Source organism: Hemiscyllium ocellatum, chromosome 5, assembly GCF_020745735.1.
Source record: "Hemiscyllium ocellatum isolate sHemOce1 chromosome 5, sHemOce1.pat.X.cur, whole genome shotgun sequence".
Taxonomy (NCBI): Eukaryota; Metazoa; Chordata; class Chondrichthyes; order Orectolobiformes; family Hemiscylliidae; genus Hemiscyllium; species Hemiscyllium ocellatum.
In genome coordinates this window covers 136615853-136643268 of record NC_083405.1, presented here as the reverse complement: position 1 = coordinate 136643268, position 27416 = coordinate 136615853, and the positions used below count along the sequence as shown (strand labels likewise).

Sequence of the window (27416 nt, the reverse complement as noted above, 5' to 3'; positions counted from 1 at the left end):
CTTGACTGTACTCAATGATCAGGAATCACTGAGATATTCCATTGTAGCAGAGGCTGTTCAGTCTATCTTGCCTGCACCAGCTCAGTAAATCACTACCTAATGCAATCTCCTGCTTTTTTCCCCCAAATCCTTGCACACTATTTTTATCGGTAAAATCATTCAGTGCCTCTTAAATGCTTCAATTGTATCTGCCCCAACCACATTCCCAGGCAGTGCATTCCAAACTACTTTTTTTGAGTGTAAACACTTTTCCTTACTCACTATCGCTTCTTTTGTGGATCACTTTAAACAAATCCCCTTTATTCTTCTTCAATTTACATGTCACACTAATTACTTCCTATCTCCTCTATCCATCCCACTTATAAACCTCTATCCTCCAAGCATTTTCTCTCCGAGGAGAACTGTCACAATTTCTTCACTATATCCTCATAACTGAAGTTCCTCATTCCTGGGGCCATTCTTGTGAACTGCCGCTACACCCTCTCCAACGTGTTCACTTCCTTCCTGTAATGTGGTGCCCAGAAATGTACACAATATGTCAGCGGAAGTGAAATAAATGCACAACAAATTCAACAGCTCCAACATCTACAATCAACAGAAAAAATGTACCAAGCAAACTATTACAACTAAGAGTTGACAAATCCGCAGGTCCTAATAGACATAATTCTTTAGTTCTGGATGTAGGTTTGCTCGCTAAACTAGAAAGTTCATTTCCAGACAGTTCATCACCCTACTAGGCAACACCTTCAGTAGGCCTACAGGCAAAGCACTGTACAGGATTCCTGCTTTCTATTTATGTGTTTGGGTTTCTTTGAGTTGGTGATGTCATTTCCTGTTCTTTTTCTCAGTGGGTGGTAGATGGGGTCTAACTCAATGTATTTGCTGATAGAGTTTCAGTTGGAATGCCTTGCTTCTAGGAATTTCTGTGCATGTCTCTGTTTGGCTTGTCCTAGGATAGATGAGTTGTCCCAGTCGAAGTGGCGTCCTTCCTCATCCATATGTGAGGATACTAGTGAGAAAGGGTCATGTTATTTTGTGGCTAGTTGGTGTTCATGTATCCTGGTGGCTAGTTTTCTGCCTGTTTGTCCAATGTAGTGTTTGTTACAGTCCTTGCAAGGTATTTTGTAAATGACATTAGTTTTGCTTGTTGTCTGTATATGGTCTTTCAAGTTCATTAGCTGCTGTTTTAGTGTGTTGGTGGGTTTGTGGGCTACCATGATGCCAAGGGGTCTGAGTAGTCTGGCAGTCATTTCCGAGATGTCTTTGATGTAGGGGAGAATGGCTAGGGTTTCTGGACATGTTTTGTCTACCTGTTTGGGTTTGTTGCTGAGAACCATCCAGAACCTCAACCTGAGCTAGAAATCTTCTCAAAGCTCATTAATTCTTTAGTATTAAAAGAAGTGGCTACTGAGATAATAGGTGCATTGGTTTAATTTCCTAAAATTCCTTAGGGTCTGGAAAGATCCCATCAGATTAGTAAAATTACCTCCTAAATATAAGGAAGGAAGGAAATAAAGCAAACTACAGGCCAGTTACTTTAACAGCTGCCTTAAGGAAAAGTCTGAAATCTTTTATTGAGGAGTTTATATTGAAATATTTTGATACACTCAGGAAGAGTCTACATGGTTTCTGAAAGCAAAATCACATTTGACTGAATTATTAACATCTAACACTGACAAAGGGGAACCTACAGTGTGGTTCATTTAGATTTCCAGGAGGTAATAAGAGGCCATGGTGTAGGGTGCGGTAGGAGCATAGATAGAGGATTATTTGGCTAACAGAAAATAGGATAGGCATAAGTGTGATTATTTTTGGTATATATCAGTTTGGAAGGGTCTGAAAGAGTTAATACTTGATTGTGTGAAAGAAGCACTACCCATTACAATAACATCAAGAGGACTGTTGGGGAAAGTAACTGAGGATTTTGAGGAGTCAGACCTAAGGCCAGGCCCTTGTAATTAACTCCATAACTCAATTGGCACAGAATAGCCAAATTACTTTTCTTGTTGTTGGAAACCTTTATCCATACATCACAACAGGAATGCTGCAAAATTTGGACGGCTGGACTTCTCTCTCCCTCAGCCCTTTCAGGATGGCTTTCACCTGCTATTTTCCAGCTGACAGCATGTAAATGAGGGTGTTAGTGGGCAATGCAGGGAGAGGGGGATTTGGATCAAACCAGGACCGACATGAATTTTTCTTCTTTCCAGCCCAGTTACTGGTTTTCCAGGCTGTAATTGAGAAGGTAGCACAACCTCCATTCACCCATTCATTCCAGGTGCCTTCTTTCTTAATAGGAACAAAGAAAATGGGAGCATGAGTTGGCTGTTCGAGCGTGCTCCACCATTCAATATGATCACAGCTAGCATTCTACCCAATACCCTTTTCTTGCCTTCACATCATACCCTTTGATCCCTTTAGTCCGAAGAACTATATCCAACGCCGTCTTGAAAACATTCAATGTTTTGGCATCAATTGCTGTCTATTGCTTCCAGAGAATTCCATAGGTTCACACTTTCTGAATTGAATTGAATTTATTGTCACATGTACCGAGGCACAGTGAAAAGCTTTGTCTTGTGAGCAATACAGGCAGATCACAGAGTTAAGGAGCATAGATAAGTAAATAATAGGTAAATAGTGGAAAAAACAAAAATAACAGGTACAGGTGAATGTTAAGAGTTTGAGAGTCCATTCAGTATTCTAACAACAGTAGGGTAGAAACTGTTCCAAAACCGGCTGGTGCATGTGTTCAGGTTTCTGTACCTTGTCTCCAATGGTAGAGGTTGTAGAAAAACATTGCCAGGGTGGGATGGATCTTTGAGAAGGCTAGCGGCCTTTCCTTGACAGCGGGCCTGGTAGATGGATTCTATAGATGGGAGGTTGGCCTTTGTGATTGTCCGGGCTGAGTTCACCACTCTCTGTAACCGTCCCTGATCTTGGATGGTACAGTTGCCATACCAGGTAGTGATACACCCAGACAGAACGCTCTCGATGACACACCTATAAAAATTGGCAGAAAATTCTCCACCCCTCAGTTCTAAATGGGCTATCCCATATCCTGACTGTCACACGTGGTTCTGGATTCCTCGGTCATCGGGAACATCCTTCCTGCATTTACCCAGTCGAGTCCTATTAGATTTTTATAGGTTTCTATGAGATCCCCCACCTCATTTGTTTAAACCCCATGCATATAGTCCTAACTAATTCAATCTCTCTCCGTACATCAGTCCTGGCATTCCAGGAATCAGTCTGGTAAACCTTTGTTGTACTTCCTCTGTAGCCAGAACATCCTCCCTCAGATAAGGAGACAAATCTGTACTCAATATTCCAAGTTTGGCCTCATCCAATCTCTGTACAATTGCAGCAAGCGATCCCTGTGCCTGTAACCCAATCCTCTTTGCCTTCTTCACCCCAATACACTTGCATGCTTCCTTTCAGTGATTGGTCTCCAAGGACACTCCAATCTGATTGCACCTCCACATGATAATTCACATTGCCCACTCACTCATCTGTCAAACTCATACCAAAACATCTCTGCATCCTTCTCACAGTTCACCCTTCAACCTAGCTTTGTGTCATGTACAGACTTGGAGATATTACTTAATTCTCCCATCTAAATTATTAATATATATTATAAACAGCTGGTGTCCAAGCACTGACTTCTGTATTACTTCACTGGTCACTGCTTACCAGTAAGAAAATGACCCATTTATTCCTACTCTTTGTTTCCTGTCTGTCAGTCAGTTCTCTATCCATGTCAGTACACTACCATAATCCCATGTGCTCTAATTTTACATTCTAATCTCTTACGTGTGACATTATTGAAACCTTCTGAAAATAGTTCTTCTCAACTGAAGGAATTGGTCTCTGCTGCCTACTAATATGGCAGCAGCAACACAGCTGGGAATCTTTATCTTTGTATAAATAAAACAAAAGAACTGCAGATACTGGAACTCTGAAATTGTTGGAAAAATTCAGCAGGTTTGGCAGCATTGGTGGAGAGAAAACAGCCAACATTTCGAGTCCAGTGATCCTTCTTCAGAACTGCTGAACGTCACAGCAGTTCTGAAGTAAGGTCACTGGACTTGAAACATAACTGTTTTCTCTCCACAGATGCTACCTGAGCTGCTGAGTTTCTCCAGCAATTTCTGTTTTAATCTATACTTTTTTTACTAGCTTTTTTTACTTTTTTACAGGGCGGCACGGTGGCTCAGTGGTTAGCACTGCTGCCTCACAGCATAAGGTCCCAGGTTCGATCCCAGCCTCGGGCGACTGTTTGTGTGGTGTTTGCACATTCTCCCCGTGCCTGCATAGGTTTCCTCTGGGTGCTCTGGTTTCCTCCCACACTCCAAAGATGTGCAGGTCAGGTGAATTGGCCATGCTAAATTGCCAATAGTGTTAGGTGCATTAGTCAGAGGGAAATGGGTCTGGGTGGGTTGCTCCTCGATGGGTCGGTATGGACTGGTTGGGCCGAAGGGCCTGTTTCCACACTGTAGGGAATTTAATCTAATCTAGCTTCTGGAGTCTTGCCATTGCATAGCCACCCCACCTGACAGGATTAATCGTATTCTGGGTCGGATAAGCAATGATGGGTAAAATTCTTTCATGTCTATTTTTCTAAATCTATTGTTCCTCCTTTCTTTTCTTACTTCTCATTTTGAATTTTCTTTTCTCTTCCCTGAATCCAACCAGATACTAATCACTTGTTTCTCTCCCCTTGTTTAGACAGCTTCTGAAGTGTCCTTAGAAAGTGATTCTGGTCAACATCGCACTAAAGGTTAGTTTGGTTAAATTTTGTCAGATTGACGGGATTTTGAATTTGAATGACTTCATCTTTACTGCCAGACTTTGTCAGACTTGTGATGGAATTGCAATAAAGTTTCAGTGAGATAGAAGAATAAAATTCAGGGCTCTTGTTTTATTCATTTCCATACATCGCTAACGTGAAATATTGCAGTGAGTTTAATTTCTGTTGGTCTAGAGTTACACAGAACTTACAATTTGGTTGGCTCATAGTGTCCATTCCCTGCGGTCTGTCAGTATTTGTTCACTTTTGATGAGCTATGTGACACTGTTCACGACACGCCTTATATTATTTACAAGATGTCCCAATGTACCAACCTGTGAAAAAAAGGTACTGAAGAAAGTTTTACCTACTTACACCTCGTTACAATATCCTGCAAGTATACCCTTGTTTATTAGACTTGTAGCTACAATGAAGGGCTTTTGGCCGAAATGTCGATTTTCCTGCTCCTCAGATGCTGCCTGACCTGTTGTACTTTTCCAGTACCACTCTAATCTTGACTCTGATCTCCAGCGTCTGCAGTACCCACTTCTGCCTTGCAGCTACACTTGCCCAGTTGGTAAAATATTGTTTCTAATGGAATTGATGAATCACCTGGAAGAAATATATCGTAACAGATTTGTTTGAGTGTAATCAGAACATGTTGACTTTCCTTTCTCTCACAGGTTTGAGGGTGCTACCATATATGATAGTGATTGGCGATGGTATCCATAACTTTGCAGACGGACTGGCTCTAGGAGCAGCGTTCTCTGTTTCCTGGAAGACAGGACTTGCCACAACACTCGCAATCTTATGCCATGAGCTTCCACATGAAATGGGTACTTTTTTTTAATCATTCCGTTCTTAAAAGATTTTCCTTTATTCCAAGATAGTTAGATGTAAGAATTCTATTCTGTTGATTATGGTTTTGTGTTGAGGTCCTCATGCGTTTAAGTTATGTGCTTAAATATTAAATGGAAATAAATATGTGGAGAACATCAATTGGTGCTGTGTAGTTCGCCACAAGTAGAAATTGTATTATCACACTGAACTAAACAGAGAAATATAAAGCACAGCAGTATTTTTCATAAGGAATCAACCTTTTATCTTACACATGAACACTCTTATGTGCAACAGAGAGTAGAATAGATAATTCAGCCCCTTGACCCAGCTGCATCATTTAATAAAATCAGAACTGGTGTGATTATGACCTCAAATCCACAGCCCTTCACCCCTGTTTCTCAAGAACTGATTGAGCTTTAACTTAAAATAATTTTAAAAATCTGGCTATGCTACTTTTTCAGGAAGAGAGTTCCAAAGGAACCTCCAGGATAAGCAGTGGTAGATCTTGGATGTGGTGTTAGTGTCAAAGTAATGCTCTTCAGAATCAGTCAATTGTCCAGCTTCAAACCCCATAGACTCCCCAAAAGCTGTGAAACAATGCAGAGCAATAACGTTCCAATAATCATTAAAGCTTTTTCTGTACACAACCTGACATTCACCCACCAAAGGTTAATTTATGCAAAATACACCCTGAAATTGTTTGTCTTGCTTTCGAGGTTTACACAATTATGAGGGGCATTGGTAGAGTTTTTCCCAGGATAGAAATGTCAACTATTAAAGGATAGAAGTTTAAAATAAAAGGGGGAAAGTTTAAAGGAGATGGGAGAGGGCAGGTTTTTCACACAGAGGGTGGTACGTGCTTGGAATGTGCAGCCAGAGATGGTGGTAGAGACAGATACAATAGCAATGTTTAAGAGGCATCTTGACAGGTAAATGAAGGCAGGCAGGGGATAGAGGGATATGGACAGCATAGATGCAAAAGGTTTTTAGTTTAGAAAGGCTTCATGTGTTGGCACAGTCTTGGTGGGCCGAAGGGCCTGTTTTTGTGTTGTTTTGTTCTTTGTTCTGTTCTTTGTATGCTACTACTGTTATCGTCTGGAATTATCCTTTTAAATTCAGAAGTTCTCCCCTTGACGTTCTGGAAATTCCGACATTCTATAACGGTGGTATCAGATACGGATTCAGTGGTAAATCTCTCATATCTGAGTTAAAAATCACACAGCATCAGGCTGTCACCCAACAGGTTTATTTGGAAGTACAAGCTTTTGGAGCACTGTTCCTTTGTCAGGTAACTATTGGAGTAGGGGCGGCACGGTGGCTCAGTGGTTAGCACTGCTGCCTCACAGCACCAGGGACCCGGGTTCAATTCCCCCTTCGTGCAGCACTCTGTGTGGAGTTTGCACATTCTCCCTGTGTCTGCGTGGGTTTCCTCCGGGTACTCCGGTTTCCTCCCACAATCCAAAGATGTGCAGGTTAGGTGGATTGACCATGTAGTGTTAGGTGTAGGGGTAAATGTAAGGGAATGGGTCTGGGCGGGTTGCACTTCAGAGGGTCGGTGTGGACTTGTTGAGCTGAAGGGCCTGTTTCCACACTGTAGGGAATCTAAGAAATCATAGCTCACAGAATGTACAATAACAGATCAAGGTGTCATACAATTGATGTGACGTATTGAACAAACCTAGATTGCTGTTAAATATTTAATCACTTAGAATGGGTTGCAGGTTTAGATTCAAAAATATGTAAATCTTTCAAGTCACATTCCTGAGATAATTTAAGGTTTTTTAAAAAAAAAAGTGACATCTCAGCTCAGACAATGCTTTAAAGATATGAGGTTAGAGTCTGTCTGTATTCCAACCTTGACTCAGACTAGTTCTATCTCCAATGTAGGAATTTATATAATATCACATAGACATATTGAAGGTAAATCAATACAATAATGTTTGAGATATTACTATAAGGCTATTCCCTCATATTTTTGATGCTGCGTCAATTCATTTCCAACAGGTTGACTTGCTTACTGTACAGAATTCTTGTAATGTATTTAATGTAATTTGTATAAACAATTTGGAAATGGATGTTGAAGGCAAAACCTCTAAATTTGTAGATACTAAGCTCGGGAGAATAGTGAATTGTGAGGATAATGCTGAGTGACTTAAGAGAGACCTTGATAAGTTGGCCATATGGCCAGACACCCAGCAGATGAATTCCAGTGAAATGTGATGTGATGCATTTTGGGTGGAGGAGGATGAAGAGACAACACAGGCTCAACGGTACAACTTTAACAGAAGTACAGGAGTAAAGGTTCAAGTACATAATTCTCTGAAGGTAGCCAGGCAATTGAAACAGTTGTTAAGAAAACTTATAGGATCCTTGGGTTTATAAATAGAGCCTTGAAGTGTAAAAGCAAGGAAGTGATGTTACTCCTCTGTAAGTCATTGGTCAGATCACATTTGGAGTATTGTGTTCAATTCTGGCCACCTTATTTAAGGAAGGATGTTAAAGTCCTGGAGAGAGTGTTTAGGAGATTTACTAGAATTATATCAGGAATGAGGGATTTTGGATACAAGGAAAGGTTAGAGAGATTGGGCTTATTATCCTGAAGAAGGGTTATACCTGAAACGTTGATCTCCCCACCACCTGATGCTGCCTGGCTTCCAGCTTGTCTACTTTGTTCTCCTCGGAGCAGTGAAAATTAAGAGGTAACTTTATTGAGGTGTTTAAAATTGTGAAAAGTTTTGTGTACGGAATGAAATGCACAAAAGTCTTTTGGCGTCATGGTTTTGCTGACTGTTGTACTGTTATACGACTCAAAAATATTTCAGAACTATATTGTTTTGCACATGCATACTTAAGTATCCAGATGTCACATCACTCACCACTGCTCTACAGTCTGTGCACAAAACTAATAACACATCATTCTGCATCAGTTGGTGAGATCGCAGAAACACCTTCTGAGGTAAACCTTCTACATGTGATTAATCTGAATTTCTTGGAACCACAAGATGTGCTTATTTAGATTTTTTTTTTGACAACAATAATGAGTTTGTCCTCGTTTGTACTTTAGGTGATTTTGCAGTTTTGTTGCACAGTGGCCTTTCTGTAAAGAAAGCTGTTATTATGAACTTTGTCAGTGCCTTGACTGCCTTTATTGGACTCTACATATCATTGGCTGTTGCAACGAATGAGATAGTACAGCAATGGATATTTACGGTAGCAACAGGACTCTTCCTATACGTGGCTCTTGGAGATATGGTAAATATATCTTTATGTACAGATGTTTTATATGATTTTTGCTGCTCATGTTTGAAACTAAATACTTGTGTCTCGTCACAAATGTACACCTAAAATACTGATTTTGCTGATATCCTGTAAAACGCTTCAAATTATCCTTGTAGCCTGAATATCTTAATCTCATACCCGATGATGCCACACCAGGTGATGCTTTCAATTAAGCATGGTGTATGCTAAACCCACATAGATGTTTTCCCTCAAACTATGGCAGAAACATGGTTAGAAAATCACACTGTCTCATCAATCTCCAGCTTCATTTATGTACTGCAGCTGAGAAGCCACATGTAAATAGAACACAGAACAGTACAGCACAGAACAGGCCCTTCAGCCCACGATGTTGTGCCAACCACTGATCCTCATGTATGCACCCTCAAATTTCTGTGACCATATGCATGTCCAGTAGTCTCTTAAATATCCCCAATGACCTCGCTTCCACAGCTGCTGCTGGCAACGCATTCCATGCTCTCACATCTCTCTGTGTAAAGAACCCACCTCTGACATCCCCTCTATACTTTCCTCCAACCAGCTTAAAACTATGACCCCTCGTGTTGGTCATTTCTGCCCTGGGAAATAGTCTCTGGCTATCGATTCTATCTATGCCTCTCATTATCTTGGATACCTCAATTAGGTCCCCTCTCCTCCTCCTTTTCTCCAATGAAAAAAAGTCAGAGCTCAGTCAACCTCTCTTCATAAGATAAGCCCTCCAGTCCAGGCAGCATCCTGGTAAACCTCCTCTGAACCCTCTCCAAAGCATCCACATCTTTCTTATAATAGGGCGACCAGAACTGGACGCAGTATTCCAAATGTGGTCTAACCAAAGTTTTATAGAGCTGCAACAAGATCTCACGACTCTTAAATTCAATGCCCCTGTTAATGAAAGCCAAAACACCATATGCTTTCTTAACAACCCTGTCCACTTGGGTGGCCATTTTAAGGGATCTATGTACCTGCACACCAAGATCCCTCTGTTCCTCCACACTGCCAAGAATCCTGCATCACCTTGCATTTATTCAGGTTGAACTCCATCTGCCACCTCTTAGCCCATCTCTGCATCCTGTCAATGTCCCGCTGCAGCCTACAACAGCCCTCTATACTGTCAACAACACCTCCAACCTTTGTGTCGTCTGCAAACTTGCTGATCCATCCTTCAATCCCCCCATCCAAGTCATTAATAAAAATTACAAAGAGTAGAGGCCCAAGGACAGAGCCCTGTGGAACACCACTCACCACAGACTTCCAGGCAGAATATTTTCCTTCTACTGCCACTCACTGTCTTCTGTTGGCCAGCCAATTCTGTATCCAGACAGCTAAGTTCCCCTGTATCCCATTCCTCCTGACCTTCTGAATGAGCCTACCATGGGGAACCTTATCAAGTGCCTTGCTGAAGTCTATATGCACCACATCCACAGCTCGACCCTCATCAACTTTTCTAGTCACATCCTCAAAGAACTCGATAAGGTTTGTGAGGCATGACCTGCCCCTCACAAAGCCGTGTTGACTGCATTTAATCAAGCCATGCTCTTCCAGATGGTCATAAATCCTATCCCTCAGAATCCTTTCTAACAGCTTGCAGACGGCAGATGTGAGACTGACTGGTCTGTAATTGCCGGGGATTTCCCTATTTCCTTTCTCGAAGAGAGGAATTACATTTGCTTCTCTCCAGTCCTCAGGTACGACTCCAGTGGAGAGGGAGGATGAAAAGATCTTCGCAAGCGGCGAAGCAATTGCATTTCTCATTTCCCAAAGCAGCCGAGGACAAATCTGGTCCGGGCCTGGCGACTTGTCAATCTTAATGTTTGATAAAATTTTCAGCACATCATCTTCCTCTATCTCTATCCATTCTCGCATGCACACCTGCTCTTCAAAGATTTCATTCACTACAAAGTTCGTTTCTTTCGTAAAGACAGAAGCAAAAAACTCATTTAGGGCTTCCCCTACCTCCTCAGACTCCACACACAAATTCCCTATGCTATTCCTGATCGGCCCTACTCTTTCTTTGACCATTCTCTTATTCCTCACATAAGTGTAAAATGCCTTTGTGTTCTCCCTAATCCGTTCTGCCAAGCCTTTCTCGTGCCCCCTCCTGGCTCTCCTCAGACCATTTTTGAGCTCCTTCCTCACCTGCCTGTAATCCTCTAGAGCTGAGCTTGACCCTAGCTTCCTCCACCTTATGTAAGCTACCTTCTTCCTTTTGACGAGAAGCTCCATCACTCTCGTCATCCAAGGTTCCTTTATCTTACCACTTCTTGCCTGCCTCAGAGAGACATATTTATTCATCACTTGCAACAACTGTTCCTTAAACAGTCTCCACATGTCTATGGTGCCTTTACCATGGAACAATTGCTCACAGTCCATGCTTCCTAACTCATGTCTAATCGCATCATAGTTTCCTCTTCCCCAATTAAATATCCTCCCATTTTGCCTTATCCTCTCCTTCTCCATAGCTATGTAGAATGTGAGGCAGTTGATGGTCACTATCACCAAAATGCACTCCCACCACAAGATCTGATACCTTCCCCGGTTTGTTTCCGAGCACCAAATCTAGAATGGCCTCTCCCCTCATCGGCCTGCCAACGTACTGAGTTAGGAAACCCTCCTGAACACACCTTACGAAAACAGCTCCATTCAAATCTTCTGCTCGAAGGAGGTTCCAATCAATATTGAGAAAGTTAAAGTCACCCATTACAACAACCCTACTACATCCACACTTTTCCAAAATCTGCTGACCTATGCTTTCTTCCATCTCCCTGCTGCTATTGGGGGGCCTGTAGTAAATCCCTAACGAGGTGACTGCTCCCTTGCTGTTCCTAATTTCCACCCGTACTGACTCGGTAGGCAGATCTTCCTCGACAATGGAAGCTTCTGTAGCTGTGATACCCTCTCTGATTAGTAGTGCTACGCCACCTCTTTTATCCCCCCATCCCTATTCTTTTTAAATGCTCTAAACCCTAGAATATCCAGCAACCATTCTTGCCCCTGAAAAACCCATGTCTCTGTTATGGCCACAACGTCATAGCACCAGGTACTGATCCATGCTCTAAGTTCATCACTTTTATTCCTGATACTCCTTGCATTAAAGCAAACACACTTTAACTGATCCCTTGGTTCCTTCCCAGGAAAATCCTTCCCACTAGCTGGTCTACCTCTTGCTATTGCCTCATCTGCATCAACTCTCACCTCCGGTATACAGCTCAGGTTCCCATCCCCCTGCCATACTAGTTTAAACCCTCTCCAACTACTCGAGCAAACCTTCCACCCAGGACATTGGTCCCCTTCCAGTTCAGATGCAACCCGTCCTTCTTGTACAGGTCCCACCTTCCCCAGTAGGCATCCCAATTATCTACATATCTGAAGCCCTCCCTCCTACACCAGCTGCGCAGCCACCTGTTAAGCTGTGCCCGATCCCTGTTCCTCGCCTCGCTATCTCGTGGCACCGGTAGTAAACTAGAGAACACTACTCTGTTCGTCCTGCTCTGCAGCTTCCACCCTAACTCCCTGAAATCACTTTTTATATCCTCAATCCTTTTCCTGGCTAGATCATTAGTGCCAACATGTAACACGATTTCTGGCTGTTTGTCCTCCCCTTTTAGAACCTTATATACCCGATCGGAGACACCCCAGACCCTGGGACCAGGGAGGCAACATACCTTCCGGGAATCCCGATCCTGACCACAAAATCTCCTGTCAATTCCCCTAACTATCAAGTCCCCTACCATGAGTACTTTTCTATTCTGCCCCCTTCCCTTCTTTGCCACAGTGTCAGGCTCAGTGCCAGAGAACTGACTGCTATGGCTTTCCTCTGGTAGGTCATCCCCCCCCCCAGCAGTATCCAAAACGGTATACTTATTGCTGAGGGGAATGTCCACAGGGGATCTCTGCTCTGTCTGTCTGTCCCCTTTCCTCCCCCTAGCTGTAACCCATCTATCCTTGTCCTGAGCCTTAGGAGTGACCAACTCCTGGTAACCCCTCTGAATTACCCCCTCAGCCTCCCAAATGATCCGTAGTTCATCCAGCTCCAGCTCCAATTCCCTAACCCGGTTTTCAAGGAGCTGGAGTTGGGTGCACTTCCCACGTGTGCCATGTCTCCCACCTGCCACATTCTGCAGGAGAAGCAAGCAACTGCCCTAGCATCCATACCTGACTTATCTGAACACCCACTCAGTACTAAAGTAGAAAGCTAAGTTCAAGTTGCTATAAAATTAATAACAAACTTATATTCAATGGAGGAAGTTTAGAATGAACCTTACCTTATTAACTAGGTTAATAAGGTAAATGGCAATGGTCAGGTAATGTGCCTTATTGTTTCTCCTTGAATTAATTTTGGACACTCTTGGAAGGTCACAAGAGTGTCCGATAAGTTGCAGATAGAATAATGGTCACCATAAGCTCCAAATCAGATGAAACATTCAGTAAAATATACTATAATGTTTAAGAAACAATTCTACAATTATTCCTTCATATTTCTGGTGATTTGGCAGGTAACTCTCTCCAGCATAATTGGCAGGCACTTAGTGTACGCAATGTTTGCCCTGGACAGTCGTTTTGTTATATAAAATCTGAAAGATATGTAAAGACTTTCTGACCTCAACTGTGGTATCACAACCAGAACAAATTATGAAATAACTCAGACAAATAAATGCACTTGAATAAATTGGGGCATGGGAAGACTGTTCTGCACTGTAATAGAATGCTCATGTCCTGCACAAGTAGCATCTGTCTTTCTGTTTCATTTTTATTGCTACACTGCTCCAAGGGCTTGTTAATCTAGGAGGAATGCTAATTAATGATATTCAGTGTGAAGTGTACAATCACAGCACCTACTATTGACAGACCTGTACTGCAAGCTCATTAACATCAACTTTACAAGATATGGTAAAATTTGTGACCCACAGCAACTAAGAAATATGATAACAGAAAGTGGCAAGGAAACATTTCTATTAATAGATAAAACTTTGGAACAAGGAAGAAAGAAAGAATTCTCAACCCTCAGGGCAGCCTTTTAAACTCACAATGCACAATATAACTCAATGTGCTCGATATGGAAAGGTAATGTTGTTTTTGAAAACACATCTCATTTAATTTTCCTTTTCCTTTAGCTTCCAGAATTGATGCGAGCAAAGAGCAAAAGCCCTTGGGTTCTATTCCTTCTGCAAAATATGGGATTACTTGTTGGCTGGGCAATCCTACTCCTGTTGTCACTTTATGAGGATCAAATCCATTTTGGATAGAGCAAGGACTTGTTTTACTCTGAAATGTATCTGGTGGGATAATTTGCGTAGTTCTCTTTTTAAACTTCTTAAGCTTTTTAAACTTGACTGCAGCACGGTGGCCTGTGATTGTAAAGCTGGTGGTTGAGTGCATTTATTGTGGAATATCTCATCAGCTAACTCTATTTTCTTCAAAATGGGTTGTGAAGATAATTACAAGGCGGAGATGCTGCCATTTGTGGTGGATAAAACATTGACAACCTGAAGGAGCAAATAATTAAACTTAGAAAAATATGGAACACCAAGAGGGGGGAGGTGGTGACATAACGATACCATCACTGGACTAGTTATCCAGAAACTCAGGTTAATTTTCTGTGGCCATGATTGCAAATCCCATCACAGCAAATGGTGAAATTTGAACCAAATTAGAATCTGGACTAAAAAGCGAGACTAAAGGTGAACATTTGTCATCGTCAGTTGTCACAGAAACCCATCTGGTTCATTAATGTCCTACAGGGGAGGAGATCTGATCACCTTACCTCAATCGATCCACGTGTGACTCCAAATTGATAGCAATATTGTTTACCTCTGAGGCAATTAAGGTCAACAATAAATACTAGCCTAGCCTGCAATGCTCACATCTCATGAACAAATGTTTAAAAAGCCAGCATGATCTTATGGGAGATTATTTATATCTGACAAATCAATTACAATTCTTCAAAGTAATAAAGTAAAGCTCAATAGACATTCAGTAATTCCAGTTGAGCAAAGCATTTGTCATTTACTAAACTATAGGATAGAAGGGTAACTGTGTAAAAGTGCTGCATTTTTATATGACTAGGGATGAGTGCTTGAGTTATCATAACACAACAAAATGCAACTGTAAAGGAATTTATAAATTATTTTTTATAGAAGATTATAGATTTAGAAACAAAGATGCATATTTGCTGGAGATGGTAAACAAAGATGCTTGTTGATGGTTAGTGGTTATAAATGTAGCGGACAGGTACAAATACTAAGGAAGCAGTATAGATTGTCATTTAATATGGATAAATTGATGAGATTGGAGAAGTGAATAACCAGCAAGAATACAAATGAATGGATATTAACATCCAGATGATGTAAGGTTAATGTGGATAGCTGATTATGGCATCAGAACAGTATGTGGCTTTTTAAAGAAGGCAACAGGACCATGGGATGCATAGTTGAGGTTATATTTGTTTATTCCTATTTCTTTCTTGACAAAAAAGGAATAAATATCTGACACTCCTCTTTTCGCAATGCCTGAGAAATCACTTGCACCGTAAGTGTCTGGATTTCATGACCGTAGCAATTTGGATGAAAACAGAGGATTGGCAACAGGCCATGATACTCATTTGAATAGCTAGTGCAGACCCAGTGGGCCAAATGGCCTCCTCCTGCGCTGTAACACTTCTGTGATTCAGCAGTTCAGACTGTTAGGATATTGTCCCTGTTTCTGATCGTGAATGGTTAGAACTTAAGGTCAGTCTTCTCCTGTTTCAAATGGCCACAATTGCAGACAAAAGATAGCAGTGGAACTCAGACAATGAGTGCTTATACGGAACTCAGAAATTTGAGTCACTGAATTTGTTCTCCTGATGGTACGAAGGTTGGTCATTTAGATGTTTAAAACAAACTATGTAGAATCTAGGAGAGTTTGATGCTGGTATGTTGTAAAAAGCATTATTACTGACCTCAAAACTGAACTTGATTGTTCAGTAAAAACAGCAGGTTTATGAGGCTTTCTTTATTCACCTCTGAAGGTGTGTATGCCGCTGACCTCATCTTTTGTATCCAGACGAGAAGAAGAATGGGAGAATAGCATAGTCACTATGTGAGAAACTTGGGAATATGTGTTTTATACATGGCCGTTGTTATTGCCATTGATATTACAACAGACCTCACTTCCTTTCTGAAGCTAATGTGAAATGATCTTTAAAATTATACAACATATATAAAAAAAGAAACAGCATTTCTAACTCGCATGTATTCAGTGAGTAACTGAAGAACATCTACAATTCCTATACCTAAAGTATATAATTTACTGTATCCAAGCATATCCCATTTGTTGCTACTGTGTGGGGGCATCTTTAACCTTACTTGATGAGTGGGAAATCCACTGAATCGGGTAAGAATACTGATTTTTTTTTCCTCCATAGGTTTCATTTTCAAATATCCTGCCATTCAATTTGCAATTGCCCGCTTTTTCTCATTGTTGGAATCAACAGTTGCCAAACCAGCATTCCATCTGATCCCTGGAGCTTCACATCACATGGCTTTGCTTAAAAGTGCCCCCAAATTGTCAGCCTCGAGTCAGTCACTGGCATTGTCTGCACTAAGTCAGGTGTTTGAGAGGTTGATCTCCTTTGAAGGAGAGGCTCATACCTGAAACAGTTTTACCAAAAGAAGTTGTTAAAGCAGCACAGGGCGGGGTGAGTGAATCAGTTCTGCAACTGTAACACTTCCAGATGAGTCAGAAAATTGTGTGTTTGTAACCTGCTCCAGGGACTTGAATTCAAAATGGCGACTGGTGCACCACCATGTACTAGAGAAGAATTGCACTCCTCCCAGGCCCTCCTCCCAGGAGGATGTACAAGATCCCACACCACTATTCCAAGATTCAGGGGGCCAATTGTAACCCTCAAACATTATAGCTAACGGAAGTGACCTGGTTAGTTGTCTCAGGTTGTGAGATCTTGCTTTGCATTAATGTGGCTACTATGTTTCAACAACCATGATGCTTCATAATTGCTTCACTGACTGGGAATCCATGTGGCCATAAAACACTCCAGCTAAATGCAAATGTCTTTAGTTCTTGGTTATACATCCTCATGGGAACAATTGATCTCATAAAGCAGGCTCTGGTATGTTTGAATAATTTATTGCTTTGGTTGGCTTTTTCTAAGTGTGCACTAGTTTATAAAATCATGAAGGGCAAGGATGGGATAAATAGGCAAGATATTTTTCCTGGGGTGGGGGAGTCCAGAACTCTAGGGCATAGATTTAGGGTGAGAGGGGAAAGATTTAATGTGACCTTAGGGGCAACTTTTTCACTCAAATGGTGGTGTGTGTATGGAATGAGCTGCCAGAGGAAGAGGTCAAGGCTGGGACAGTTACAACATTTAAAAAGCATTTGGATGGGTATATGAATAGGAAGCGTTTAGAGGGATATGGGCAAAATGCTGGCAAATGGGACTAGATTAATTTAGGATATCTGATTGGTACGGACGAGTTGGAGTGAAGGGTCAGTTTCTGTGCTGTACATCTCTACGCTCTGGTGATGGCTAGGAAAAACAAATGAAAGGAAGGAATAAGCCATGTAGCCCTTGAGATGTGTTGCCACTCCATGTAATATGACTTTACAATTTGCATCAGTGGTTTTAGAAAAAAATACTCGGTTTTCGCAAATATCAAGGCAAAGTAGAATCACCTACTTCCCAGTGGACAATCAATCCAGGTTGCACCTAATCAACTATCCAGATTTCCTATCACGGGCAGCAAGGTGTGAGAGAGGACACCCCGCACATGATCTAACTTGGCTCTGAAAACCACTCACTAATGAGAAAAACAGGTGGATAGTGCAGGACTCCAAATAGTCAAAAAGGCAGTTGCAAACAAACCACTCCAAACACTTACTATATGTGAACTCACATCAATTAATTATTTAAGTTGACTACCTTTGCACTCAAATGATATGATAGGTAATATTATTTTCACTGATTGTAAATCTCCATCATTTTGCAGGAGAAAGGTGGTGTGTGTGATGGAAACACTTCCATTATTATGTAATTTTGAAATTCTATGTACAATGTTAATTTATTTTTGTTATTTACTTGGTTGGTTCAATATAAAGAGGCAGTTTACTTTGGGGGCTGCCATATTGTCTGTCAACTAAAGTACTACAAAAATGACATAATAAACTGAAATGTCTTCTAAAATAAAGAAATGCCTTATTTCTTTGTAGTAACATTGCCTTTTGCTCAATACATATTATGGATTGGGAATGAAGGGTGTGGAGTAAATAGTCACATGGGATTATCCCTAACTTCATGTTATATCTTTCTTTAGTATTTCAAAGCTGCAAACATTCATGAAGTAACATTTATGTCCTAAAAGTGTCAGTGACCATCTCCAAGCAAGAGAGAATCTAACCATCCCTCCACTGCCACGCTCACTCCAGTCCTACCAAGTTTTTACCATCCCCCCCAGACCTCCCCCTCACTGAGGATGAACAGTCAGTCCTCAGCAAAGGCCTCACCTTCATCGCCCTCTGTTCCCGGATAATAAATTCAACGCGCATTGTGACATCGAGCATTTCTTGCCTTGCCTCCGCCTCCGAGCTTACTTTTTCCATCAAGACTCCCGCTCACCTTCTGAGGACCCCTTCGCCCACCTCTATCACACCTAAACACCCCGTCCCAGCCTGTTACCTGCTCTTGACCTCTTTATTTCCAACTGCTGCCGAGACATTGACTGCCTCAACCTGTACACCCCCCCTCACCCACTCCAACCTCTTGCCCTCAAAACACATAGCCCTCCACTCCCTCCTCTCCAACCCCAACCTCGCCATCAAACCAGCGGACAAGGTGGGGGGTCAGTGCAGTGGTAGTTTGGTGCACTGACCTCTACACTGCTGAAGTCAGGCACCAACTTGAAGAGACCTCCTCCTACCGCCTCCTCGAACATGACCCCACCCCCCCCTCACCAAACCATCATCTCCCAGACCATAGACAACCAAATCACCTCAGGGGATCTCCCACTCACAACTTCCAACCTCATAATTCGGGAACCCCGCACCATCTGGTTCTACCTCCTACCCAAGATTCACAAGCCTGACTACCTCGAAAGACCTATTGTCTCACCTTGCTCCTGCCTCACTGAATTCATCTCCACACCTCCACTGTCCTATCCCCCTGGTCCAGGAACTCCCCACATAAATTCAGGACACCACCCATGCCCTCCACCTCCTCTAAGACTTCTGTTTCCCTGGCCCTGAAAGCCTCACATTCACCATGGATATCCAGTCCTTATACACCTCCATCTGCCATTATCAGGCCTCCAAGCCCCCTCTCAATGTCCCCATCAGTACCCTTTCACTGACACTCTCAATAATTTCTTTTGAATCCTCCCACCTCCTCCAGACGAAAGGGGTGGCCATGGGCACCCGCATGGCCTCCAGCTATGCCTGTCTCTTTGTTGGCTACATGGAATAGTCTACCTTCCGCAGTTACATCGGCACCATTCCCCACCTTTCCCTCCGCTACATTTATTGCTGCATCAGAGTCATCTCGTGCTCCCATGAGGAGGTTGAATGGTTCATCAACTTCACCAACACATTCTACCTTGACCTTCACCTGGACCATCTCAGACACCTCCCTCCCCTTCCTGGACCTCTCCATCTGCATCAACGGTGACCGACTCAACACTGATATCTACTACAAATCCACCGACTACCACAGCTACCTAGATTACACCTCCTCCACCTTGCCTCATGTAAAAATGCTATCCCTTATTCCCAATTCCTCTCCCTCCATTGCAACTGCTCCCAAGAGGACCAGTTCCACTGCAGAACACACTAGATGGCCTCCTTCTTTAAAGACCATACTTGCCCTCGCGTGGTTGATGGTACCCTCATCCACTTTGTGCAGTTCCTCTCTGGGCAGAACCCTAGCCCCCCCAACTGCAACAAGGACTGCCCCCAGTTGGTCTTCACTATCCACTCCACCAACCTCCGTAAATATCGCATCATTTCCACCACCTACAAATCAACCCCACCACCAGAGATATATTTCCCTCCCCACTCCTATCCACTTTCCATAAAGACTGTTCCCTCCATGACTCCAGCATAGGTCTGCACATACCACCAACCCACCCCCAACGCCCCCCTCCCGGCACCTTCCCCTGCCACTGCCGGAATTGCGAAACCTGTGCCCACACCTCCCCCCCTCAACTCCATCCAAGGCCCTAAAGGAGCCTTCCACATCCATCACAGTTTCACCTGTACTTCTACCAATGTCATTTACTGTCTCCATTGCTCCCAATGTGGTCTTCTCTACATTGGGGATACAGGATGCCCACTCGCAGAGCACTTCAGAGAACATCTCCAGGACACCCGCACCAATCCCACAGCCCTGTGGCCAAACACTTCAACTCCCAGTCCCACTCCACAGAGGACATGCAGGTCCTGGACCTCCTCCATCACCACTCCCTTATCACCCAATGCCTAGAGGAAGAACGCCTTATCTTCCGCCTTGGGACCCTCCGACCCCATGGCATCAATTTGGATTTCACCAGTTTCCTCATTTCCCCTCCCCACCTTATCCCAGATCCAACCTTCCAACTCGGCACCACCCTCACGACCTGTCCATCGTCCTTCCCTGCTCCACCCTCTCCTCTGAACTATCACTATTAGCCCCACCTCCATCTACCTATTGCACTCTCAGCTACCTTCCCCACAGCGCTCCCCTTCCCCCCCCCCCCCACCCCTCCCATTTATCTCACCGGCCCCTTGGCTCACAGCCTGATTCCTGATAAAGGGTGTTTGCCTGAGACGTCAACTCTGCTGCACCTTGGATGCTGCCTGACCTGCTGTGTTTTTCCAGCACCACACCCTCGACTCAAACCTCCAGCACCTGCAGTTCTCACTTTCACTTAGAATCTAACCATCACCCATTGGCATTCAGTGGGTGTTACTGTTGCTGAGTACCCCACTATCAACATTTTGGGGCTTGCATTAAACAGAAACTGAGGTGGACCGGCCATATTTATACAGTGATACAAGATCAGGTCAGAGGTTGGGAATTCGGTGGTGAGTAAATCACTTCCTGCAAAGTATAAATCCAGAGTAAGATGGAATACTTTCCATTTTCCTGGATGAAAGCAGGTCCAACCACAAACCAGAAGCTTGATGACATCCAGGTCAAAACAACATACATGAAGGGCTCTGGCCCAAAACGTTGAATCTCCTGCTCCTTGGATGCTGCCTGACCTGCTGTGCTTTAACCAGCAACACATTTTCAGCTCTGATCTTCAGCATCTGCAGACCTCACTTTTTACTGCTACATGATTGATACAACATCTATAAATATTCATTCCTTTGCACTTTGAGTGGGCAGATGTTGCGGATGCTTGCAGTGTGTTATTATTTTTGGAGACTTTGTATACTGACACGATGTACGTTGAAAGTGCTTGAGATTAAACTTTTTTTGCTTCCCCCTCTATCCCTAAATGTGACTGTTTCCTACTTGTGCTATCAGTTAATGTCAGTAGCTTTAGTGGCAACTTTTGCTCTCCATGTGAAATCCGAACTCTTGGCAATTTCACAAATGAAAAATGAAACTTTTTTTTTAGTGCTGTTTTAAGGTGAAATATTCTTTTGGAAGGTGTTTTGACAGATGTTTCTGACATCAGTCCTATTTTGCTGAGTATCATGGAGTTTTAAACTTGCTATCTAAATAAAGTTGAATACTGTTACGCTTGGGGAAAAAAAAAATTCATTCCTTTGCCATCAATGCACAACAGCAGGAGTAATACCTGATTTGAAAGTCTACTGCCATTCCTTTACTATCACTGAGTCAAAAACATGGAACTCCCTCCCAAACATACTAACAGATGAATTAGGAGTAGACCATTGAGCTCTTGAGCTTTCTCCACCAATCAGTAAGGTCATAGCTGGTCTATTTGTGTTTCGAATTCCACGTTCCTGCATATCCCTGATAAGTTTTGTTTCCCTTGGCTATGCAGCACAACCTTGAACATTTTTCGATGATCCTGCTCCCACTGCTTCTGGAGCAGGAAGTTCCAAAATCTTTCAATCCTCTAAAAGAAGAAAGTTCATCTTATCTCAGTCCAAAAGGGCAACATCGAATTTTAAAATAGTCTGAATTCATGCAGCAGGAAACATCCTTTTCACATCCACCTTGTCAAGGCCTTTCTTATTGACTTGAAGAGAAGATGGTCTAATGGTATTATTGCTGGACTACTAATCCAAAGACCCAGTTTAAATAGGCCATGGCAGATGGCAGACATTTTCAATAGAAATTTGGAATTAAGAGTCTAATGATGATCATGATTCTATTGCCTATTGTCCATTAGAGAAGGAAAACACCAAGCTGACCTGGTTTGGCCTACATATGTCTCCAGACTGACAGCATTGAGGTTGACACTTAACTGCCCTTGAAGCAATTACAATAAATGCTGCCTGAGCCATAGAAGCACTCATCCCATGAATGAATAAAAAAAGAACTTAAGCAACTCACGCTTCACTTTTCTAATCTCTGGTGGGAAACCAGTCTGGCACATCCAGCTTGCCCTCAACGGCCAACCTACTAAGAAACTATATTTTTTTTAAACAAAGCGGCGATGTAAAATGGGGCGGAAGAAGCAAGGGCTGATGGGTAGGTCAATTTTTCCCAACTCAAAAAGGGACTTACTTCAGGAGCCGGGCCTCCATTTTTGAACAGAGCGTTGAGGAGGGAGGGCAGAGAGAAGTCAGGGCTGCCAGGAAGGTCAATTTTTCTCAACTTAAAGAAGGACTTACCTCAAGAGTCAGGCCTCCATTTTGAACAGAGCAGGAAGGAGAGAGGGTGGAGAGAAGCGAGGGCTGCTGGGAAATTTTAAGTGGGTGAGATCTAAACCTGAGACCCTATTCACAGAGCCCCCAGCCTGCCCACCTCCTCCGACCTTACTAAGCGTCTGTAAACTCGAAAAGTTTTCATGTTTTCTCATTTTTTTTCTCATTTTTGAACAGAGTGGCATTGAGAGAGGGCGGAGAGAAGTGAGGACAGCCGATAGATCAGTTTTTCTCACTTAAAAAAAGGTCTGTAAACTTGGTAAATTTTCAGGTTTTCTCATTTTATTTTCTTCTCTTCCTTGTTTAGTCCTGTGTGGGCTTTCAGATTAGCGGGGTGTGGCTGATGGGGCAGTTGCACGTTCCTCCTGCAGAATGTGGCAGGTGAGAGACACGACACATGTCTCTGCCAACCACATCTGCGGGAAGTGCACCCAACTCCAGCACCTCGAAAACTGAGTTAGGGAATTGGAGCTGGAGCTGGGTGAGCTGTGGATCATCTGGGAGGCTGAAAGGAAAATTGAGAGGATGTACAGGGAGGTGGTCACTCCTCAGACACAGGATAGGGACAGCTGGGTTACAGTCAGGGGGAGGAAAGGGAACCGACGGTCAGAGCAGGGATCCCCAGTGGCTGTTCCCCTCAGCAATGAGTATCACGTGTTGGATACTGCTGGTGGTGACGGCCTACCAGGGGAAAGCCATAGTTGTCAGGTCTCTGGCACTGAGCCTGGCACTGTGGCTCAGAACGGAAGGGGGAAAGGATAGAAAAGTGCTAGTGGCTGGGGACTCAATAGTTAGATAGATTGACAGGATCCGCACCAATCAACCAAACCGCCCCGTGGCCTAACATTTCAACTCCCCCTCCCACTCTGCTGAGGACATGAAGGTCCTGGGCCTCCTTCACCGCTGCTCCCTCACCACCAGATGATTGGAGGAAGAACGCCTCATCTTTCGCCTCGGAACACTTCAACCCCAGGGCATCAATGTGGACTTCAACAGTTTCCTCATTTCCCTTTCCCCCACCTCACCCTAGTTCCAAACTTCCAGCTCAGCACTGTCCCCAGGACTTGTCCGGCCTTGTCCGACCTGCCTATCTCCTTTTCCACCTATCCACTCCACCCTCTCCTCCCTGACCTATCACCTTCATCCCCTCCCCCACTCACCCATTGTACTCTATGCTACTTTCTCCCCACCCCCACCCTCCTCTAGCTTATCTCTCCACGCTTCAGGCTCACTGCCTTTATTCCTGATGAAGGGCTTTTGCCCGAAACATCGATTTCGCTGCTCCTTGGATGCTACCTGAACTGCTGTGCTCTTCTAGCACCACTAATCCAGAAGGAGATCTTGTGGTCAGGAATGTGACTCCCGGAAGGTACGTTGTCTCCCCGGTGTCAGGGACCGGGATGTCGCAGATCGGGTATACAGGATTCTGATGGGGGAGGGTGAGCAGCCAGAAATCGTGGTACATATTGGCACCAACAATATAGCCAGGAAAGGGATGGAGGATCTGAAAAGTGACCACAGAGAGCTAGGATGGAAGCTGAAGAACAGGACGAGTAGAGCAGAGATCTCAGGTTTGGTACTGGTGCCACGAGACAGTGAGGTGAGGAACAGTCAGCGAGTGCAGCTTAACACGTGGCTGCGAGGTTGGTGCAGGAGGTACGGCTTCAGACACCTAGGCCATTGGGATGCCTTCTGGGGAAGGTGGGACCTGTACATGAAGGACAGGTTGCACCTGAACTGGAGGGGCACAAATGTCCTGGATGGGAGATTTGCTCGTGTGGTTCAGGAGGGTTTAAACTAGTTTGGCAGGGGTGTGGGTATCAGAGCTATGCATCTGAGAGGGGGGGGTAGTTGTAGATGGGGCAGTGACAGGATGTAGTGTATCTATCAGGAAAGTTTTTCATGTGTTGGAACAAAGGGATCGGTTAAAGTGCGTCTGCTTTAACGCAGTAACCTGCTGTGCTTTAACCAGCAACACATTTTCAGCTCTGATCTCCAGCATCTGCAGACCTCACTTTTTACTCGTACATTATGATGTTGTGGCCATAATAGAGACGTGGGTTTCACAGGGGCAGGATTGGTTGCTAGATGTTCCAGGGTTTAGATGTTTAAAAGGAACAGGGAGGGTGAAAAAGAGGAGGGGATGGAGCATTGTTAATCAGAGAGTGTGTCACAGCTGCAGAAATGAAGATTGTCGAGGAAGGTTTGGGTGGAAGTTTGGAACAGCAAGGGAGCAGCCACCTCATTGGGTGTTTTCTACAGACCCCCTAATAGCAGTAGGGAGATTCAAGAACTCATAAGCTGGCAGATTTTGGAAAAATGCAGATGCAGCAGGGTTGTTGTTATGGGTGACTTCAACTTTCCCCAATATTGACTGGAACTTCCTTAGTGCAGATGGTTTGGATGGAGCCGTTTTTGTCAGGTGTGTTCAGGAGGGTTTCCTTACTCAGTCTGTAGACAGGCCGACGAGGGGAGAGGTCATTTTGGATTCAGTCCTCAGCAATGAGTCAGGACAGGTGTCAGATCTTGCGGTGGGAGAATACTTTGGTGACAGTGATCACAACTGCCTCACATTTACCATAGCCTTGGAGAGGGAAAGGAGCAGTTACCAAAGGAAGATATTTAATTGGGGAAAAGGAAATGATGATGCTATCAGACAGGAGTTGGAAAGTACAGATTAGGAGCAATTGTTCCACAGAGAGAGCACAACAGACATGTGGAGACTGTTTAAAGAGTAGTTGTTGTGAGTGACACAGAAATTTGTTCCTCTGAGACAGGCAAGAAGGGATAAGGTTAATGAGCCTTAGATGATGAGAACAGAAAAGCTTCTCATTCAAAGGAAGAAGGCAGCTTACATAAGGTGGAGGAAGCAAGGATCTAACACAGCTTTACAGGATTACCGGCTTGCTAGAAAGGAGCTCAGAAATGGACTGAGGAGAGCCAGGAAGGGGCACAAAAAAGGCTTGGCAAGACGGATTAGGGAGAATCCAAAGGCATTTTACTCATACGTGAGGGAATAAGAGAATGATCAGGGAGAAGGTAGGACCTTGGTAGGGCCGATCAGGGATAGCGGAGGGAACTTGTGCGTGGAGTCTGAGCAGCTAGGGGGAAAGTCCTAAGTGGGTTATTTGCTTTGGTTTTCACTAAGGAAAGGGACCTTGTTGTGAATGAGAACTTTGAGGAGCTGGGATACAGGCTTGAGCAGATCAAGATTGATGAAGTCGATGTGCTGGAAACTTTGGCAAACATGAAGGTTGATAAGTCCCCAGGGCCAGACCTGATTTATCCCAGGCTGCCCCGGGAAGTGAGAAAGGAGGTTGCTAAGCTGTTGGCGAAGATCTTTGCTCCCTCATTCTCCACGTGAGTCATACCGGAGGATTGGAGGGAGGTGAATGTTGTTCCTCTTTTCAAGAAGGGTAATAAGGAAATCCCTGGCAATTACAGACCAGTCAGACTTACATCTGTGGTCAGCAAGGTTTTCGAAAGAATTCTGAGGGATAAGATTTATTGGAAAATAGCATGATTAAAGGTAGTCAGCATGGCTTTGTGAGGGGCGAGTCATGCCTCACAAATCTTATTGAGGTCTTTGAGGAGGTGACAAGACAGGTCAATGCAGGTCGAGCAGTGGATATGGTGTATATGGACTTCAGCAAGACATTTGATAGGGTTCCCCACGGTAGGCTCATTCATAAAGTCAGGAAGTATGGGATACAGGGAGATTTGGCTATCTGGATTCAGAATTGGTTGGCTGACTGAAGGTAGAGAGTGGTTGTAAATGGAAAGAATTCTGTCTGGAGGTCAGTGTTGAGTGGGGTTCCGCAGGGCTCTGTTCGTGGGCCTCTGCTCTTTGTAGTTTTTACAAATGACTTGGATGAGGAGGTTGAGGGGTAGGTTAGTAAATTTGCAGATGACACAAAGGTTGGAGGTGCCGTTGAAAGTATCCAGGGCTATTGCAGGCTGCAGTGCGACATAGACAGGATGCAGAGCTGGGCTGAGAATTGGCAGATGGAGTTCAACCTGGATAAATGCAAAGTGATGCATTTTGGAAGGTCGAACTCAAATACTGAATATCGGATTAAAGACAGGATTCTTGGCCGTGTGGAGGAACAGTGGGATCTGGGTGTGCAAGGACACAGATCCCTCAAAGTTGCCACCCAAGTGGATAGGGTTGTTAAGAAAGCATATGGTGTTTTGGCTTTCATTAACGGGGGATTGAGTTTAAGAGCCACGAGGTTTTGCTGCAGCTCTACAAGTCCCTGGTGAGACCACACTTGGAATATTGTGCCCAGTTCTGGTCACCCTGTTATACGAAAGATACGGAGGCTTTGGAAAGGGTGCAAAGAAGGTTTACCAGGATGCTGCCTGGACTGAGGGCTTGTCTTACAAAGAGAGGTTGACAAAGCTCGGACTTTTCTCACCAGAGAAGGAGGAAGAGAGGTGACTTGATCAAGGTATACAAAGTAATAAGAGACATAGATAGAGGTGATAACCTTTCCCCAGGGCAGGATTGACTGGCACGAGGAGTCATAGTTTTAAGGTGTTAGGAGAAAGGTATAGAGGAGACGTCAGAAGTAGGTTCTTTTCACAGAGAGTTATAAATTCATGGAATGCATTGCCAGCGGTGGTGGTGGAAGCAGAGCTGTTAAGGACATTTAAGCAACTGCTGGACATCACATGGACAGCAATGAATTGAGGGGAG

General features: G+C 43.7%; 1 protein-coding gene across 2 annotated transcripts in view; it reads left to right on the top strand.

The window, feature by feature from the left end:
- The window catches only part of LOC132815888 (zinc transporter ZIP4-like), a 67585-nt gene extending 49575 nt beyond the window's left edge, over positions 1–18010 (top strand). For both annotated transcript variants that reach the window (XM_060825238.1, XM_060825239.1), the window contains 4 exons: positions 4726–4777; positions 5470–5622; positions 8691–8878; positions 14014–18010. In XM_060825238.1, coding sequence (XP_060681221.1) covers positions 4726–4777; positions 5470–5622; positions 8691–8878; positions 14014–14145 — 525 coding nt within the window. In that variant the 3' untranslated portion in view covers positions 14146–18010. The remainder of the gene's footprint in view (positions 1–4725; positions 4778–5469; positions 5623–8690; positions 8879–14013) is intronic.
- Positions 18011–27416: the final 9406 nt, after the last annotated feature.